General features: G+C 44.4%; 1 protein-coding gene across 2 annotated transcripts in view; it reads right to left on the reverse strand.

The window, feature by feature from the left end:
- Positions 1–18,059, reverse strand: part of Cc2d2a (coiled-coil and C2 domain containing 2A) — a 66,368-nt gene extending 48,309 nt beyond the window's left edge. Inside the window, exons 1-10 of one of the 2 annotated variants that reach the window (XM_048364204.1) lie at positions 17,876–18,059; positions 13,533–13,588; positions 10,991–11,074; positions 9,297–9,420; positions 7,010–7,098; positions 6,583–6,684; positions 4,664–4,762; positions 3,779–3,937; positions 1,319–1,481; positions 245–381 (exon numbers count right to left, since the gene is read on the reverse strand). In XM_048364204.1, the coding sequence (XP_048220161.1) occupies positions 245–381; positions 1,319–1,481; positions 3,779–3,937; positions 4,664–4,762; positions 6,583–6,684; positions 7,010–7,098; positions 9,297–9,420; positions 10,991–11,074; positions 13,533–13,571 (996 nt within the window). In that variant the 5' untranslated portion in view covers positions 13,572–13,588; positions 17,876–18,059. Of the gene's footprint in view, positions 1–244; positions 382–1,318; positions 1,482–3,778; positions 3,938–4,663; positions 4,763–6,582; positions 6,685–7,009; positions 7,099–9,296; positions 9,421–10,539; positions 10,742–10,990; positions 11,075–13,532; positions 13,589–17,875 lie in introns of those variants that run through there. The other variant, XM_048364203.1, reaches the window with a different exon arrangement.

Here is an 18,059-nt window from a genome sequence, read left to right on the forward strand (position 1 = left end):
AAGAAAAAAATCCAAACAAGAGTGTGAGGCCCTGAGTTCAAGCCCTACTACCACCGCAGACCTTCTGTGAGTTGGGAAAGGGTTGCCCAGATCTGATTTAGCAGAGGCCAAGGTCTAGGTAGCAGGAGATGAGTTTGGAGTGGCTGAGATGTACTCAGAGACTGGTTATAAGAGAAGAACAGCGGAACCACTTTCTGTAGAGAACTCATGAGGAGGGGAGTGTCTGGAAGCTCCTGTCACTCACTGGCTCCTGCCTCAGTAGCCTGTTCTCCATGACGTTCTGATTGGTGCGGGCCACTTCCGGCCTGGCTCCGATGTAAAGGCCTTCATCCTCCAGGTATCTGGGCTGCACATTGTCCGGAAGCTTTTTATAGGTCGGCACTAGGAAGTTCACAAATAAATACAACCAACGTCAGGGCCCGCCTCAACCTGCAGACCGCCGTTGGGTGAGTTGGAACACCCCACCTGAGATTTCACTAGGGGTCTTAGAAACTACCCATTTTCCAAATGAGCTCCTGGGAGCGGAGTCAAGAAGGTAAATGTGTTCGTTTGCAATGGCATGTTGGAGAATCACAGGTCCGACATCATCCAGGAATGACATTCTTCCTCTTCTCAGTGCGGCTTACAGGGAAGAGTAAGAGCAAAACCGGTGTATGCTTCTACTCTATTTTTCTCTGGCTGGATGAATCCAGGCCACACACCTCTAGAGCTCCTCCCATGTGTACAAGGAGATCATGCTTTTCATTTCCCCAGCTTCTTAGGAGAAGTAGAGGAGGTAGTGGGTGAGGACATACTTTACAAATGAAAAGGTTTCTCTGAGCTGGGCGCTGGTGGCTCAGGCATGTCCTCCTATCTAGATAGAGCAGGCTAAGTCCTTCTTACACACACACACACACACACACACACACACACACACACACACACACACACACACAAAACCCAAAGTCTCATCAGGACGCTCAAGTTTCCTTCCCCTCCCAACCGGAAGTAGAGCACAGGGTGCTCTATTTGTTGCATGCTCTATTTGTTGGGGTTACAAATGTGAACCACCACCTCTGGCTTGTTGTTGAAATGGGGGTCTCAGTCGTCCTGTTCTCTGCCTCCCCAGTAACTGAGATTATAGTCATGAGACACTGTGCCTGACCTGAGTGTATTTCTTGATGGTGAAGTCAGATTAGAAAGTACAATCAGTTCTGGAACTAGGCCATCCATATATACCAGCCTTATCTCATGTGAAAGAGAATGAAGATGTCTAAACTGAGCAACTGCCCCCCCCCCCCACAACCAGCCAACCAACAACAAAAACCCACAGAAGTACCTGTCTGTCTACTGGGGATAAAGAGGATATCTTTCTCCTTCTGCATCCAAACGTGAGCACTTTCGTACTCTGCAGGCCTGACAGCCACAAAATCATGGGCTGCACCGTGTAAGCCCAACAAGAGCTCTTCCGCATCCTGATTGCTAAGAAGTTCTTCTTCATCCTGTGTAATGCCAACCAATAAAAACAACAAGTGAAATCACACTTGGATTCTATTTGCCTAGGAAAATAATTACTGGCACTGAACCCACCAAACTTCACAAGTTCTAAACAAAATGGACTTTAAGAGTTTTTATTCATTTTTAGTACTGATACTGAACTTGTTAGAGTCTCACACTATTGCTGGTGGGTTGTTTTTCTTTTGCTCAGGATCAGTGTTCTACCACTTAAGCCACAGCTCTACTTCCAGCTTTTTACTGGTTAATTGAAAAGAGTCTCAGGAACTTTTCTGTCCAGGATGGCTTTGAAATGCTATCTATGAACCACCAATTGTTCAGTTGTGTGGTTTTTTTTAACCAAAAGCATAGAACTCTCTGTCCTCTCATATTTTGCAAATGGCTTTCATTGGTTGTTTTTCACTATTCTATGCATCTATAAGATAGGGGAATCAGGAAAGGGTAAACAAAGCAATTGAAATCTCAACAAGCTTCACTTCCTCTGGAAAGCTTCCTTGTAGAGATTTATTTAAAGACGTGAGTGCCTCGCTATGTCCATGTAACCTTCCACTCAGCACCACTGCACAGACAAGGGCAGCAAGTGGAAGGCAGCACAGACCTTGCTGGGCTCACATGGCCTGGGTTCGAGTCCCAGCTTTTCCTTGTGCTGTCTGCTAACTTTCCAATCTTTAGTACTCTCTGCTGTAACATGGGGATATTAGTAATCTTCCTGCTTAGGATTTTGAGAGGATAAAATTAAATGCTGCATTCAAGAGTTTTGAGCACAGTGGTTATAATCTGGTAGTTTATGTCTCTTCCCTTTAAGTACTTTCCCAATATTTTCTCTTCTTTCATGACTTCCTCTTTCTTTTTTTTTTTAATACAGGCCCTCATTATGTAGCCTAGGCTGGCCTAAAACTTGGGATCCTCCTGCCTGAGTCTCCCCAAATGCTGAGATTACAGGTGATAACCAGCTTCTCTTTCTAGTTTCCTTTTCTTCTATTGTTCTCTCCTCCTCCACCTCCTCCTCTTCCTCCTCCTCCTCCTCCTCCTCTCTCTCCTCCTCCTCCTCCTCCTCCTCCTCCTCCTCCTCCTCCTCCTCCTCCTCCTCCTCCTCCTCCTCCTCCTCCTCCTCCTCCTCCTCCTCCTCCTCCTCCTCCTCCTCCTCTTCCTTCTCCTCTTCTCCTTAGCATTAAGCCTGGTCCCTTAGGCAGTATCTTTTAAGATCCTATAAAGACTTTCTTTTTCTGAAAACAATGGGGGCAGCCTGGCTACCTACCTCCTGAGATTTCTTCTCAAATGTACCACCCAATAAGAAACAAAAAGTAAGTCTCCATGGAAACATAGCTTTCAGCATCACTTGAAGATGATAAAATGTCAAAAACACCCAAAAAGCAAAAAAAAAAAAAAAAAAAAAAGGAAAAAAGTCAGAGAGCTCAGCCATAGCAGTGCGTAAGCTTCCTTGCCTGTGTCCCACCACTGCTTTTGGGGGAGCAGCAAAGGCCAACAAAGAGAAAAGTGCAGGGAGACAGAATGAAGAAGCTGCATAGAGCTCTCCAGAGGTAAAACCACTGGGAAAGGCGAAATCCACTTGAGTATGAGAGATTTGAAAAGCACCTGGACAGAGCAGGGTGGGGGACCCCAGAGAAGGGCTTCTAAGCTTTTAGAATTTAGTTATTTATATTGATGCTTATATTTTATGTATTTGTTCGCATGCTGATTCTTGGGCTTTAACTCAGGACCTAGGTGCTGTTCTTTAGCTTTTTCACTCAAGCCTGGCACCTCACCACTTGAGCCAAAGCTCCACTTCCAGCCTTGTAGTGATTAATTGGAGTTAAGAATCTCACAAGGGCTGGGGATATGGCCTAGTGGCAAGAGTGCCTGCCTCAGATACACGAGGCCCTAGGTTCGATTCCCCAGCACCACATATACAGAAAAGGGCCAGAAGCGGCGCTGTGGCTCAAGTGGCAGAGTGCTAGCCTTGAGCGGGAAGAAGCCAGGGACAGTGCTCAGGCCCTGAGTCCAAGGCCCAGGACTGGCCAAAAAAAAAAAAAAAAAAAAAAAGAATCTCACAAGACTTTTCTGCCTGGGTTGGTTTCGAACCAAGATCCTCACTGGATGCTAGGATTACTGGTCCATGAGAACTGCCTCCTGTGGCTCTCTGTACTTCTTGATGATGCCCTCCGGGTGGTCTTGAGAAGCAGTGGCACACTCCTATTTCCCACCTCTACACAACCTGCCAACATTTCTCCTGAGTCTCCCCGCTCTTCTACACGACAGGGATGTGAAATACTGTTGTACTTACTCCCTGGGAAGGCGGCTCTTCCTCCCCTGTCTCCTCCTCTTGGTTATTTTCATCTCTACCTTTTATTTGTTTTCCTTCCTCTGGTTCTTCTGGTTCAGGATCAAAGTTGAACGTAAAGAAGTTATAGGCCTCTTCTGCAGAGGGAAAGCCAGGGGGCACCTAGAGGGAAGGAAAGAACAGCTCCTTCTATTCCAGAGAATGAGCTAGCGGAGCATCAGCAACTCCCAGCTGGCTCCTGAACCCTGCCACACACTGCATCCTAACTGTGCTGTCCTTCTTCAAGGTTAGATGGAGGACCCGTGGAGCCTTTCAACAATATCAACAGGCAGTAGGGAGGTGTAAATTATGACTATTTCTAGCAGCAATCATTGACATTCCAACAAGCACCTAGAGACGTTATTTGTAAGAATAAACACTTTAGAAAAGGTTGTTAACGCAGCAAAAAAATGGATCATTTTCATCAGAAATCTAAGATGTAACCTTCAGAAAAATAAATGAGCTTTTCCTTTTAATTATTCTTGAGTTGGTGCTTTCTTTCCTTCCTCATTTTCTTCTTCTTTTTTTTTTTTTATTGGTGCTATTAGAATGTGAACTCAGGGCCTTGCACTTGCTAAGCAGGCATTCCCCCCCACCCCCAACCTCACCCCCACCCCTTTTTGCTCTTTGTTATCTTACAGATAGGGTCTTGTGTTGCATTTTTTTCCAAGGCTGGCCTCAGCCTACAATCTTCCTACCCATGGCTTCCTGAGTAACTGAGACCACAAGTAGGAACTAGCATGCCCAACTTCCTGGTTGAGACGTAGTCTCTCCACCTTTATGCCTGGGCTAGCCTCAAATCTCAGCTCTGATCTCCGCTTCCTAGCAGCTGGGATTCACGGTACTCACCTGGGGCTTAGACCTGAGTTTTCTTCCAGGATCACGGAACTTTACTCTTGAAAAACTCTGGGAATCTTCTTGTTGTGTCCCTTGGGCCTCTTTCCCTGGCTACACAAGAGTGAGAAATCACAGATAAGCTGATTAAGCAAAGAAATGAAAGAGAATTTAACTTGTATCTTCCGGCCTTGGAGGAACCTCACTCACTAGATTTCAATAAATACAAGCTTCAATTACACTTGAAGGTTAGTTAAGGTTGCTGAACCTTACTCAACCTTGGCTCTCTTAAGGCTAAACAAATATAAAACTACATCCCCCATGGGAATTAAACCCCAAAGTGCTATTTCATCCTGTGGATCAATGGATTATCCATTTCACTGAAGATAACTTCCGAGCTATCTATTAAATAATCATCCCTCACATTTGATCTAAATACTCCAATACACATGCTTCTTGGCTCAAGGTTTGTGCTTTGTCCTATGACATGATTCCTTTTCTTCTGATGTGGCTACTTTCTGTGACTATACATGTGATTATAAATGTTTTATTTTAGCGTATAAGAATAAGTGGTTATATGGAGATTGGTATTTTATTTTATTTTCATTTCTTCATGTGTTTTCTATGTTGGGTTGGCAAAGAAGATAATTCCATCACTGTGTTCTGTCACAGAATGGATGGTTTTATTGTAATATTTATGGAATCAATAAAGTTTATAATATTACTTCTTTTTTTAATCTTTTTATTTATTTATTTTTTTGCCAGTCCTGGGGCTTGGACTCAGGGCCTGAGCACTGTCCCTGGCTTCTTTTTGCTCAAGGCTAGCACTCTGCCACTTGAGCCACAGTGCCACTTCTGGCCGTTTTCTGTATATGTGGTGCTGGGGAATTGAACCCAGGGCTTCATGTATATGAGGCAAGCAGTCTTGCTACTAGGCCATATCCCCAGCCCATAATATTACTTCTTGTCAAAATCTAAAAAAAAAAAAAAAAAAAGAAAGGTAAAAGCTTAGGCACATTTGAGGCCATTAAATCTGCTTAAAGTGATTGTGCTGGGTTTTTTGTTTGTTTGTTTTGTCCAAGTATCAGGGCTTGAACTCATGGCCTGGGCACTGTCCCTTAGCTTTTTCACTCCATTCTGTCACTCTGATATCTACTAAGGCACACAAAAACTTAGCTTTGGTGATGTCTGATCTATTTATTCTTTTGTTACTTAGATGTTCGATTCTACATTTTAAAGAGAAAAATCCCCCAATCTAAGATACTTTTTATGCAGTTTGTGTGGGAGGCTGGAGGCAGGCTATTTGTCTGGGCTACTAAGGACATCCACCTCAGAGCTGAACTGTTGGAATTTGATACCTCTGCTGTCTGTCACCCCACTACAGTAGGGCAGACTTTACCCACACTGCTGTGTAATCACAGCCCGTGGGAACCCTGGCAAGAAGGAGTTGCCTGTAAATGCTGGCTTTCAAGTGGTTCATTGGCACGTAGGTAGAGCCAGTTGTTGGGTCTCATAGGACAAGGAACCAGGGATACACATGGAGAAAATGTGGTCCTATTTAGTGGTGACCTTGTTGTTTGATACGGCTTCCACTTTGACATTGGCATTTGGTCATGTGTTACGAGTCTGCAGACCATGAAGGGAGAGGAAATGCACGATTGCAAGCAGTGGGCTGTTTTTTGAGAACTTGAACTATCGACCAAATAATCCCACCCATGTTCTTTTCTCTTGGACTTCAGCTCTAACAATGGCTCATACGTAGAGAGCTCTTACCTTGTACCAGGGACTCTCCGATATATTGTTAATAAGGATGCTTGCAGTCCACAAAACAACGCAAAGAATTTGGTTCTGGCACTGTCCCTTTGTACAGGAGCAGAAAGGGGTCCAGAGAGCAGAGAAGCCATATGTTGAAGTAAAGAGAGTCCATTTCTCACCTCGGTGCCAAATTCTGTCTCCACCTCCCTGGAACTGGGGCTTCTCAGGCGCCTGGGTTTTGGCGTAGGTATTTCCTGCAACAACGCGCTTTCTGCCTTGGACTAAAAAGTCAAAACAGGAGAATTACCACTAGATCATGTGAGGAGCGCTGTAAAAAGCTCACTTGCCATCTCAGTAGAGTGTAATTGGTAAGAAATACGTGCTGTCTCTCTTTAAGAGCCAGGGACATCGTGGAGTAGAATGACACTACTTCTCACCCATCATTTTCATCTGGTCAGTGTGAAATCCATATTCACACTGAGAACTTGAAAGGGAAATGGAAGAGAATTCACATCTGCGCTGCTTGCAGGGTGGCAAGCAAGCCAGGCCATCCCCATGAAACCATAGTCAGCCCGAATCACGCCCGTCAATGGCTCTGCCGCTCACCCTGGCGGCTTGAAGCTTCTCCCGCATGCGTTCCCTCATGGAAAATTCTGCAAAGCCTGTTCTGGAAGCTGAAGGAATTGGTGGTAAGCCTTAAAAGACAGAAAAGAAAAGGAAACATTTAAGAGCTCAGAGTGTAGTTCAGTAGAGCTACCAAGTATAAACTCCTGAATTCCATCCCAACTACCACACACACACACACACACACACACACACACACACACACACACACACACACAAAGAAAATTAGTTGAAACCAACCTTCCTTCCTCCCTCCCTCCCTTCTTCCTCTTCCTCTCTCTCTCTCTCTTTCCTGCCAGGACTAGGGTTTGAACTCAGAGCCTGGCTACTTGTCCTTTAGCTTTTTATTTGGTCCAAGACTGGGACTGAAACTCACAATCTGACACTTCTGCTCATCAGCTGACATTCGATTGGCCCACTTCTCACTCCTAGGGATGTCTTTATATCGGGGTCCACCAGTGCTGCCAACATTATCAACAGCTTTCAGTGCCAGAGACCATTTGGCCCTGACCAAGGACATGTGGTTGAGCTTTGTGTTAACACTACCTCTCCATTTTCCAAATCAGAAAACGTGTTCCTTTTGGGTGAATGCATATATTCAAACTCTTAGCTAAACTTTCCTATACCTTAGTTACTATGTATTTATCCAATATGTTGTAATATTTAGTATACTTCCACATTATTTAAAATTTTTTATCTCTACTATCACTCCCAAGGTCATACTGAACAGTATTACCCCTTTCTAGAAATGAGAAGAATTTATTTTTTTAGACCACAGAACCTTTGGGACTAGCTACCTACCTCCTCTGACATTTTTAATCTCGTGACTTAATAATAACTACTTAATATCCAATCCTTGTGTCCAGGACTGAATTGTTTACCTTAAATTCATATGTTAAATCCCCAATGCCCAATATTTCTATATTTGGAGATTAATCCTACAGGAGGTCATTAAAAACAAATGAGATCATAATGGTGGGGTGTATGTTAAGATTGGTGTCCTTATAAGAAGAACCACCAGAGCAACTTTCTTGGAGCAACTGTGCAGAGTTCATCTGAGCACGAAGCAAGATGGCAGCTGTCTAACAGCCAGGGAAGAAAGTCCTCACTAGAAACTGGATAAAGCTAGTCCCAAGAGTTCAGACTTCCAGGCTCTGGAACTATTAGGAAGTACATTTTGATGGTTTAAATCACCTGGTCTATGATATTTAGTTATGGCAGCCTGAGCTGACTCTACTAATGAAGAACGCTGAGTATTTAGAGGAAGGAATAGCTCTATGGGATAATTTTTTATTTGGGGTTCTATTTCTTTTGATTCCCTATAGCTTTCATTGAATTGTGGTCTTTCTATGGGAACCACATTTTTCTTAGGGTTGGACATCAGATCAACTTGCTTCCAAGGCCCTTAAATTTTTCAACAGTTATTTTATTTCCCAGCTCTGCCACAGTGAAATAGTGTAACAATTACCTAACAATGGAAAAATCTAAGACATGTCTCGCCTTACATTTTTCTTACTTCTCATGAGATGTCCTAATGTGGGCAGTGGTTTTCCCTATAATGAGCAAATAATTAATGATGGTTCGTGTGCTAGGGAAGCACAACTGCTATAAAGTATAGGCCAAGTTTCTTGGAAGGTGTCTTAAGAAAGGAATTCACAGAGAATCTCAGAAACTACCCCCATTCTCCCAACATCTAATTCAAGTCTGGCTCCATTTCCCCTAACTACATACTCCTCCTTGTAATTTCTACATACAGTATTATCAGCACCATTACTGTTATTGTATATTATTATTATTTTGTGTCATTACTGGGGCTTCCACTCAGAGTCTCACACTCTCCCTTAGCTTTTTCACTCAAGGTTGGTGCTGTACCACTTGAGCTACCCTTTCACCAATGGATTTTTATTGGTTAATTGGAGTCTCATGGATTTGTCTGCCTGGGCTGGCTTCATAGGACGATCCTCAGATCTCAACCGCCTGAGTAGCTAGGATTACAGATGTGTGCCACTGGCACCAGGCTTTCTCAGCACCATCTCTCCTTCAGTTCATCCTGCCTCACTTACCTCGTGATAGATAGAAAACGTCCCAAAGCTGTGCCACATACGCAAATGCTACCCTAGGAATGAGGATTGTAACGAAGTGACACTCAGCAGCCGGAACTATGCATGGAACATAGTAAGTACCCTTAAGAACACTCTCATCATTCCCCCTGCTGAGCTAGGTATCAATCTGAAGTCTGACCTAACCACAGAACCACAGAGACACTTACTTCGAGGGCCCCGCCTGGCTGTCAGACCCAGAAGATGTGTCTCAGGCTCTTCCTGTGCAGGCTCTGGCTGGGAGCCGTCGTGAGATTTTTCCGACACCATTTCCTCAAGCTCAGTGGTTGGAGGCTATGGACGGAAGATCAGAAAGTTCAGAGATGCCCTGAGTTTCAGTTCACCTTAGACCTCACTCATGAAGGGATGGATCTTAGTATGCCAGTCAGACCCAGGGCAGCTACGTTCCAGTCATGTGAGCCACTGTGGACATCCTTTAGGGAAGTACTGCCCACCTTGACTTATTCTAGCAAACTTTTCAAAAATATTGCTTCTGTCCCCAAATAAGATCACTCTTTACTTTTTCTAGGAAAACATATCTATTGATTGAGCTCTGCAGAACCTCATAGGCACCAATTTCTTATGCACTTCCGAACACACTGGAAACATCTTTTAGAGGACCACTGTCTAATCAGGGACAAACATTGTTTCCACAGTTTTGGTGTCTCCAGGAAGAGTTTCTGGACTCTTCCCCCAAGTCTCAGGGGAGGAGGCCAAGGAGACAGAGTTGGCAATGATGCTTTTGAGACCAACCACACAGCTTAAAGTGTGTAGTCAACTCAGACTGACCGTGGACTTTGGGCAGGAATTTAACTTCTTTATGAATTACTTTCTCCCCTATGGAAGAATGTAGGAGACACTAGGCATAGCCGGAGGTTCTGATTAGAATTCACAACCCAGCGTGGACCTCAGGCATTTAGCCATGGTTAGGGACCAGGGTTCTAGTACGGGTTGAATGAAAGGGAGATGTCACTCAAAGTGGAAAGCAGACATGTGAAACAGTCAGCCCTTGAGAGCGATCACATTCCCGCCTCGGTCTCATTCTCCTATTTCATCCAGGATTTACAGCAGCCTTAGCTCTGGGTCACAGGTGACCAGCAGGGAAGAGGTTAAAGCTCCAGCAGTCCAGCAAGGCGGTGAGTCTCTCAGATTCCCTGGGGTGGCCAGAGACTGGCCCACATGGCCGGCCTAGCAGCTCCCCGCCCACCCAGCCTGCATCTGCAGGACAGCCAGCTTCTCTGTGGAGCCCATCACACGACTGCTGCCTCAAAATGGCGCTCCCTTCCCCTCCCTGGCTGGCATCTCAGGCGTTCCTGGCAAGCCCCTCATTCTGCATCGCCTCATCCTCGGCTTCCCTTCTCAGAGGGCAGCAGCCCTTTCGCAAGAGAATTGGTTTGTTGGGAAAAGATTTACCTTGCTGAAGATGCTCCTAGCCCGGGAGGGGAACTTCTGCGAAGAGGTGGGGGAGGAGCAGGGATTGCTTGGTCTTTGGCTCAGACTAACAAGGAATTCAGGCTTTGGAGCACGAGAGGGGGTTCTCTCACATTTGCAATCCTGCACTGCCATCTATCGCCCGCCCTAGTTTATAGCTGTCAGCGACATCACTAACCATCCTTTCTAGACTCTGCTCAGGAGACAGAAGAAAACTTAAAACAGAAGTATGCCTTCTTGTGAATATCATGTATAAGTCCCCACAGGGATATCTAGGCTATATCTTTGCTTCATAGTTCTCTAAAGCAAAGTAAACATTGGTACCCATAGGAAGATGCTTTTTCTGTCAGATGCTGTGTGGTTCCCTGGCAGTGCTGGGCAGATTGTTAATCAAAGACACAACACAGACAGGCAGTTTCTCAACCTTTCCTACCTGTTTCTTTCTTTGTCGTCTTTGGGCCTTTGCATTCTTCTTCCGCCTTTCCAGGTCTGCATCTTCCTGGTTTTCCGTGAACTCCTTTGTTAAAATGCAAAGGGAAGCAGTGACTTTTAGGCATTAACATTGAAATCATTCACCTGGATCTTGAGCCAAGGCTTGTGTGAGTGGCTCAGGGGTCTTCATAGTGTAGCATCCTCCGTGAGATGATGTTGTCATTGCCGGTCCTTGTACGTGTTTACTACATTTTTTTGAGCATGTATTGTGTTCTAGGTCTAGGAGGCACAGGTCAAAACACAATACACTCCCCACTCTCAAAAGTCACATTCTGAGAAAGATCACGAAGGATTGGCCAGCCAGGTCTGATGGTGAGCCAGAACAAAGGGCAAACCTTGGAGGCAATCTGACTGGCAGGGAGGGAGAAAAGAAAATATACTCCACCGGAAAATATCCTACGTTAAATCACTGCCTTTTTGCTGAAAGCTAGCCCTCTACTATTTGAGACACACCTTCACTTGTGGCTTAGTTAGTAGTTAGTTAAAGATAAGAGTCTAATGGCCTTTTTTTTTTTTTTTTTTTTTTGCTAGGGCTGGCTTTGAACCATGATCCTCAGATCTCAGCCTCTAGGCCAGATACACCAGTGTCCAGCTAAATTTTGGAAGATTTTTTTTTTTTAAAGCCAGTCCTGGGGCTTGAGCTCAGGGCCTGAGCACTGTCCCAGGCTTCTTTTTTTGCTTAAGGCTAGCACTATGACAACTTGAGCCACAGCGCTACTTCTGGCCTTTTCTATATATGTGGTGCTGAGGAATCGAACCTAGGGCTTTAGGTATACGAGGCAAACACTCTTGCCACTAGGCCATATTCCCAGCCCTGGAAGATCTTTTTGAAAAGGCAAAATTCCAAATACCTTTTCCTTTTGTACATTATGCTTTCAAATGTTTTAAAGTCAAATCTTAAGAGTTCAAATGACTAAAAAGGTTTCAGCTTTAAAGTTTTCTAATCCCAGACTTTTATGAACTGGGGGTATCAGCACTTTTGGATGAACAAAAATTGTAAAGTAGCTGGGTGTGGTGGTACATACCTGTAGTCCCAGGAATTGGGATGCTGAGGCAGGAGGATCGTGAGTTCCTGGCTAGCCTGGATTATATAGTAATATTGTTTCGGGAGAGATAGAGTGAGAAGAAGAAGCTAGGGAAGGTAGAGAGGGAGGGAGGAAGGGAGAGAGACTTCCTGCCTGTGTGGATCTATGCTCTGAGTTGAGGCCCCTGCTCACTCTGGCCTCCTTTGCTTGGACCTGCTATGTAGCTCAATTTATTTATAAATGGTTCTAATTACAAGTATGGCCCTAAATTTCATTCTACAGACATAGAACGGACTAGGGTCAACACACTATCTTTTGTTTTCTAATGCTGTTCTAATCTTCAGCCAATAGAAAGCTCTCAAGTAGGACTTCAAGTAAGAAGGAATGTAGTCTCCATGAGGACATGGATTTCCCCCCCATACCCCCCCCACTGTTAGATCCCCAGAGACTAGAGACACAAAACAAGTCTGTCCCATGGATAAAGAGACCGTGTGGTTTTGTTAGTTCTTGAAAGCTTGTTTAAGCCCTATGGTTTCCGGAGGCATTCTCTCGGGCTTTCTAAAGCATTACATTGGAAACCGGGGAGTGTCTGGCCTTTGTATCTCTGTGGACTTGTAAGAATCCTCAGAAATACTTTCGCTGCCTAGTGATCTCAGTCTCCAAGTTGTAGACTCATAACTTCCATTAACTTCCTCTGCTCTGGGAATTGATTTAAGGAGGCCGTATACAACATGAATCAGAAATTGCAAGACTCCAGGGACAGATTTCATTAGCACTATAATCTACAATTGTTACTTAAAAAAAGTGAAATCAATATGCTTCGGGCAGAAGTAGGCCCAGCAGCAGATGAGGAATTAGAGCTGCTGTGTGTTGCAGCTTATGAAATGGTGACAGTTCAGGGATTTCAGTAGAGGGAAGACCTCTGGGCTTCCTGTAGCCTTCATCATCCATTTCTCCTTGTCTGCCCGAAAGATTACTCTCAGCCTGCATGCATTTGCTGTGTGTTAAATTAATACAAATGTTGGCCTGAGGTAAGTACTTCAAGTATTTACTTAGCAATCTGCAACCTAACTTGGTATGGAAAGGAACTGAATGTTTATGCTGGGAGTATACTTTTGTGACAAGGAGCTGACAATCAACAATCAAAACAACCAAGCCCAGCCAATCACAGGCCACAGACTGATGAGGCTATATTTACATATGGCGGAGCAGCAGCCAATCAGATTGTTCCTACAGGTCACTTCCGTTTTCCACCCTTAAATGCTATCTGCTCCTGTGTGGAGCGGAGCCCTGGAAACCGCTTCGGATCTGAGGGCTGCTGGATTCAAGAATGGCCCTTTGATTTACTAAAGCCTGTCAAATTTTCATTTGTCACCAGTTTTCCTTTCAAATGGTTGTTGCTGGCCCTTACTTCTTCATGCACAGACATTCCACAGAGGATCTCACACAAACACTTACCTCTGTAATTATCTTTACTTTTTCTTCTCTGGGATTCATTTTGGCTACGATGAGTCCTTGACAAAGACAGAACAAAGAAGGTGTCATGCATTTTGAAACCACTGAAATGCTGTTCTTCTTACCATTGATGAATATGAAGGTGACGGATGGTTACACAAACAGTTAAACTGAGAAGACTGTCTGTTCACCAGGAAACCTCAGACCCCAGGATTGATGGGAAGAAAGAAGGTTGTAAAATGCCTCAATCCCCAGGAACCTGGCTTTACTGTTCACATCGTTAGTTGGAATCCAGCTCCAAAGGAGAATTCACAGCTTCTACTCTTCTGCTATCTTTGTGCCCTTCCTCAGTCTCTGATCTTGACCTCCATTCTCATTTTGCTGAACAAATGGACAAAGCCTGCGAGAAGTCTAAATCCTCCTCACCTCACCGGCCTCATGGCATTGTCCAGGAGTTATGCCTGCTGTGCTACAGCTAGTTCCTCTCGGGTCACCAGGCCCTAACACTTCCCTCCTTTGGGAGGCTGATCTCACACTTCTTCTCTTTCACCCGTGCAGTCATTTCTCCCTGCTCTCTTGGCTCATTTCCATGACTATTTAGAAGTGCTATCATTTGTCCTTAAAAACTGATCTTTACTTCTCTTACTGGCTGTTGCTCAGTTTTTTTTTTTTAACCTTTATTAGAAAATCTCTCAGAATATTCCCTCTCTTTCTAGCACTTTCTGGAATTGCTCTTGTACCGTCGCTGGCTGACCATGCCCCCTGAATCGCCGTGTCTTGTGCTCCATTTAGTCCTCACTTGCTGGATTCCCTTTTGTCAAGAGTGAAATCCCAAATCCTTTCAGATTTTCACAAGTCCTTCACGGATTGTACACTTGCACCTCCTGCTCCAGGGCTTTGCCCCCTCTGTCTCCTTGGCCTTGACTCTTTTCCATAAGTTGCACAGATCGTCCTCTCTCTTTCATTTCCTTAAGGTCTCTGCTGGCATTTCCTTTTCTCACAGAGGTCTTCCATGAGGGCTCTCAATTCAAGGATAACTTCTCACCCCTGTTCTCCTAAGAACTCCCCGAGTGCCTTAAGATCTTTCTAGGGTACTTAACACAGATCAATGCATGTGCTTGCCTGTTACCACTAGAAGAGTCCAGCTGCAAGGGGCCAAGAATCACATGTTGTGCTTTTTTTCTTCCCAGAGTCTTGGGTCATGGGGCACTAAGGCACAGTAGATATTCAATAAATACGTCTTACCACTTATTTTTTCTGTCTTTTTTTGTGGTGGTGGGGCGGGGGGATGTCTGTCTTGGGGCTTGAACTCTGGGCCTGGTCATTGTCCCTGAATTCTTTGCTCAAGGCTAGCACTCTATTACTTGAGTCACTTGTGGTCTTTTTATTTCTTATTGGAAGTAATCAGAGATTAGAGTCTCTCAGACTTTCCTGCCTAGGCTGGCTTTGAACTCTGATCCTCAGATCTCAGCCTCCTGAATAGCTAGCATTATAGGCATGAGCTATGAGCACCTGGTTTGTTTCTGTCTTGATGGTCACATTTTGAACACTTTCATTTAAGGCTGGGCTGTCCTCTCTAGTCTGTGGTAAAGACTGAGAGACCAAGTAGAGAAATACTACACACAAATTGCAAATCACAAACTATCCCTAATACCATGGATTCCCAATGTTAGCTCTGCCTTGGTCATTGGGGCAGCAGAGTCTACCTGCTCCTCAGGGGAATTAACAGCTACAGAGCAATAAAGGATCTTCTACATTAACTCCTCACCAGATACAGAAATGAAGAGCGGAAATAAGGAAAGCAGATCAGAAAATAAAGAACTGAGAACATAACCTAGAGATAGCCACAAGTGAAAGAACACGGTGCTCTCTAATAAAGAATTCTGCTAGCGATGAACTGGGAATAGAAAAGATGTGAATTTTTTTTAAGTAAAAAGAAAAGATTCTCCATAAAAAATCACCCATGGAAGAAAAAATAGAAGTAGAACATGAAAAATAGAATGAGGTTGTTTTCTTCTCATCCTTTACTGATCATTACCTTTGAATAAGTTTCTAAGGAAATCCAATGACACCAAAATTTGTTTTTCTTATGAATGCTGTTGCTTAGAAAAGATTAAATCAACACTGCCCCAGTTTAATATGCTGTTTGCAGCATCATTTATACTGGGTACATGCTAATACATTCCTAGTAACTACATCAAAATAGGGGCCATAATTTACTGCACATTTATTTTGTGCTATCTTTATATAGATCCTCTTTAGTCTCCCACAATGACATTTCTCTCCCAGTAGTTCATATTCTAGTTTATACAGGAAGAAACTGAGACTCCCGGTTATGTGGTTTGACCAAGGTTGTACAAGTAAAGTATCATATTTAGAATTTGAGTCTATGGTTCTAAATGTCTCCTCCATTCCTTGCCATAGTTCTGTCTCATTCTTTAGTCTTGCTTTTGCAGAATTATCAGTAATTATCCTATTCTAGTTGAATAGAAGTGGAAATGGAAATACTTGCAATTGAATATTGTGAAGCATTGTACTGGTGACCAAGGACTTAGGCTACGTTAGGTCAACAATGTATTTTAGTTGGTGCCACATTTTTCAAGGAATGTATTGAAGCTTTTGATCAATTGGACTGTTTCTAAGGCTCAACAGCAGATCAGAACTATATCTAGGGACCCCATGACGCAGGATGCAGAGAAAGGGGAATGAAGGTACAGGAAAGAGGCAATCTTCTAGGGCAATCCATCTTATTCACAACCCCTTAAAATGAATAGAATAGCCTATTGTTGCAGTGAAACCATGGGTTTATAGAAAGAGTGAAGACGGTAAAAATTATTACATAGATGTGGGTTCAAATCCAGCTCCACTCACCTGCCAGAGACCATGGAGCAGGGCTGCCCCTTCTCTATAAAGCTATGATCATAGGTAGATCCATAAAATAAATTGTATAGTAGAGTGCCCCTCGTGGTGGTAGATTGTATTACCGGTTTATAGCATTATGAATTGTCAAGGGGGAAAGAAGTAAAGAAGGGACATGAGCTTGTTAGGGTGCGGAGAAGAGCAGTAAGAAAAGCCTTAGGGATCGCCAAGCCTCCATTTCCCACTTCAGCTCCACACCCAATGCCCGGCCACTTCAACCCACGTGCCTTCCCCCCTTCTCCAGCCAAGCTCAGGTCACTGGTCATTCTTCGTCCATTTGTAGTGCTGTGAAACTTCCTGTCCTCCAGTCCCTGGGTGTTTTCTCCTGCAACCCTGAAAGGAAATTTCTACCCATCTTTCTGGAAGCTCAGAAACATCCGGAGATGCCACATCCCTTCTGGGATTTGTTGTCTAAATCTGTAAGTCATTCTAGCCATAGGTAACTTAGTATAAAGGATAGCGACAAGTAGCCTTGTAGAGTCATCTGAGGAGGCAGATAGGACGTAGATTTCCCTTGAAGTGCGCAGATAGGTACCGTGCTTGCACGCCGCAGACACCATCAAACCAGTGCGGTTACAGAATAGAGGAAGTGCAGGAGTCCCTCCCAGGAAAGAATCCTGCCTGCTCCAAGCTCTTTAGACCTTGTCATAAATCTCTTGTGACATTTAGCTCATGGTGCTCTTATTATCTGTTTATAGATCTGTCTTCTCAGCATACACCCAGCATCTGCCCAGATCTAGTTCTCCTAACTGAAGCATGTCTGGTGTGAGAATGAATGGCTCTGGGTGAGATATATATATATGCACACACTTATATACATGTATACATATATACATATATGTACATATACATACACACACACACATATATATATAGAGAGAGAGAGAGGTTATTTCCTACTGGCACTGAGTTTAGCTGCAGGAAAGTGTCCATAAAAATGCAATTGCAGACACACATTTCCCCTTCAGCTTTATTAGCTTTTCACAGCACCTCTTTGCAAAGAAGGGAAATGATGGCTTTTAAACCACAGCCAGTAGATTTTCCTGAAATCTTGGCCCTCAGCCTTTGGTTAAGAGCCCTTTGTCCATCCCCTGCCAAGGAAAGAGCAGGAACTAGCACTTCTCACCCTCCAACCGACTTGAAACTGAAAGGACCGGAAATGCACCACAAAGAGGATTTCCACCCAGGAATCCTGATGAACCGGATTCACTTCTCCTGCCAACCAGATGCCAGACCAGCAGCCCAAATCAGCGCAATCACTCCACCTTTCCATTGCACAAGCTACAAATACCAACTAACGGAGCTCCTAAGCTTTCGGAGGCACCGGGGCGGGGCGGGGGGGGGGGGGGTGGGGAGGCGGCACCCCAAGGCTAGCTGAAAATAGGAAAGCACTGCTGCGGCCATGGTTTTGTGAAGAACTGATTTACCTCCAAGAACTTTACGAAAAGCACTTTGCAGATTCTGTTTCCCAGATGGAGGGAAGAGAGAGGAGGAGAGGCGAAGCTTGCTGGCCAATCTTCTCCCAGAGTCCGAAGGGAAGAGCCAAGGGTGGGGGACACTCCCGAGCTGCTCCGCTGGAAGCTGCAGCCATGTCTCCGGGCAAATTGAGCA

The sequence above is a fragment of the Perognathus longimembris genome, chromosome 16, assembly GCF_023159225.1.
Source record: "Perognathus longimembris pacificus isolate PPM17 chromosome 16, ASM2315922v1, whole genome shotgun sequence".
NCBI classification, from domain to species: domain Eukaryota; kingdom Metazoa; phylum Chordata; class Mammalia; order Rodentia; family Heteromyidae; genus Perognathus; species Perognathus longimembris.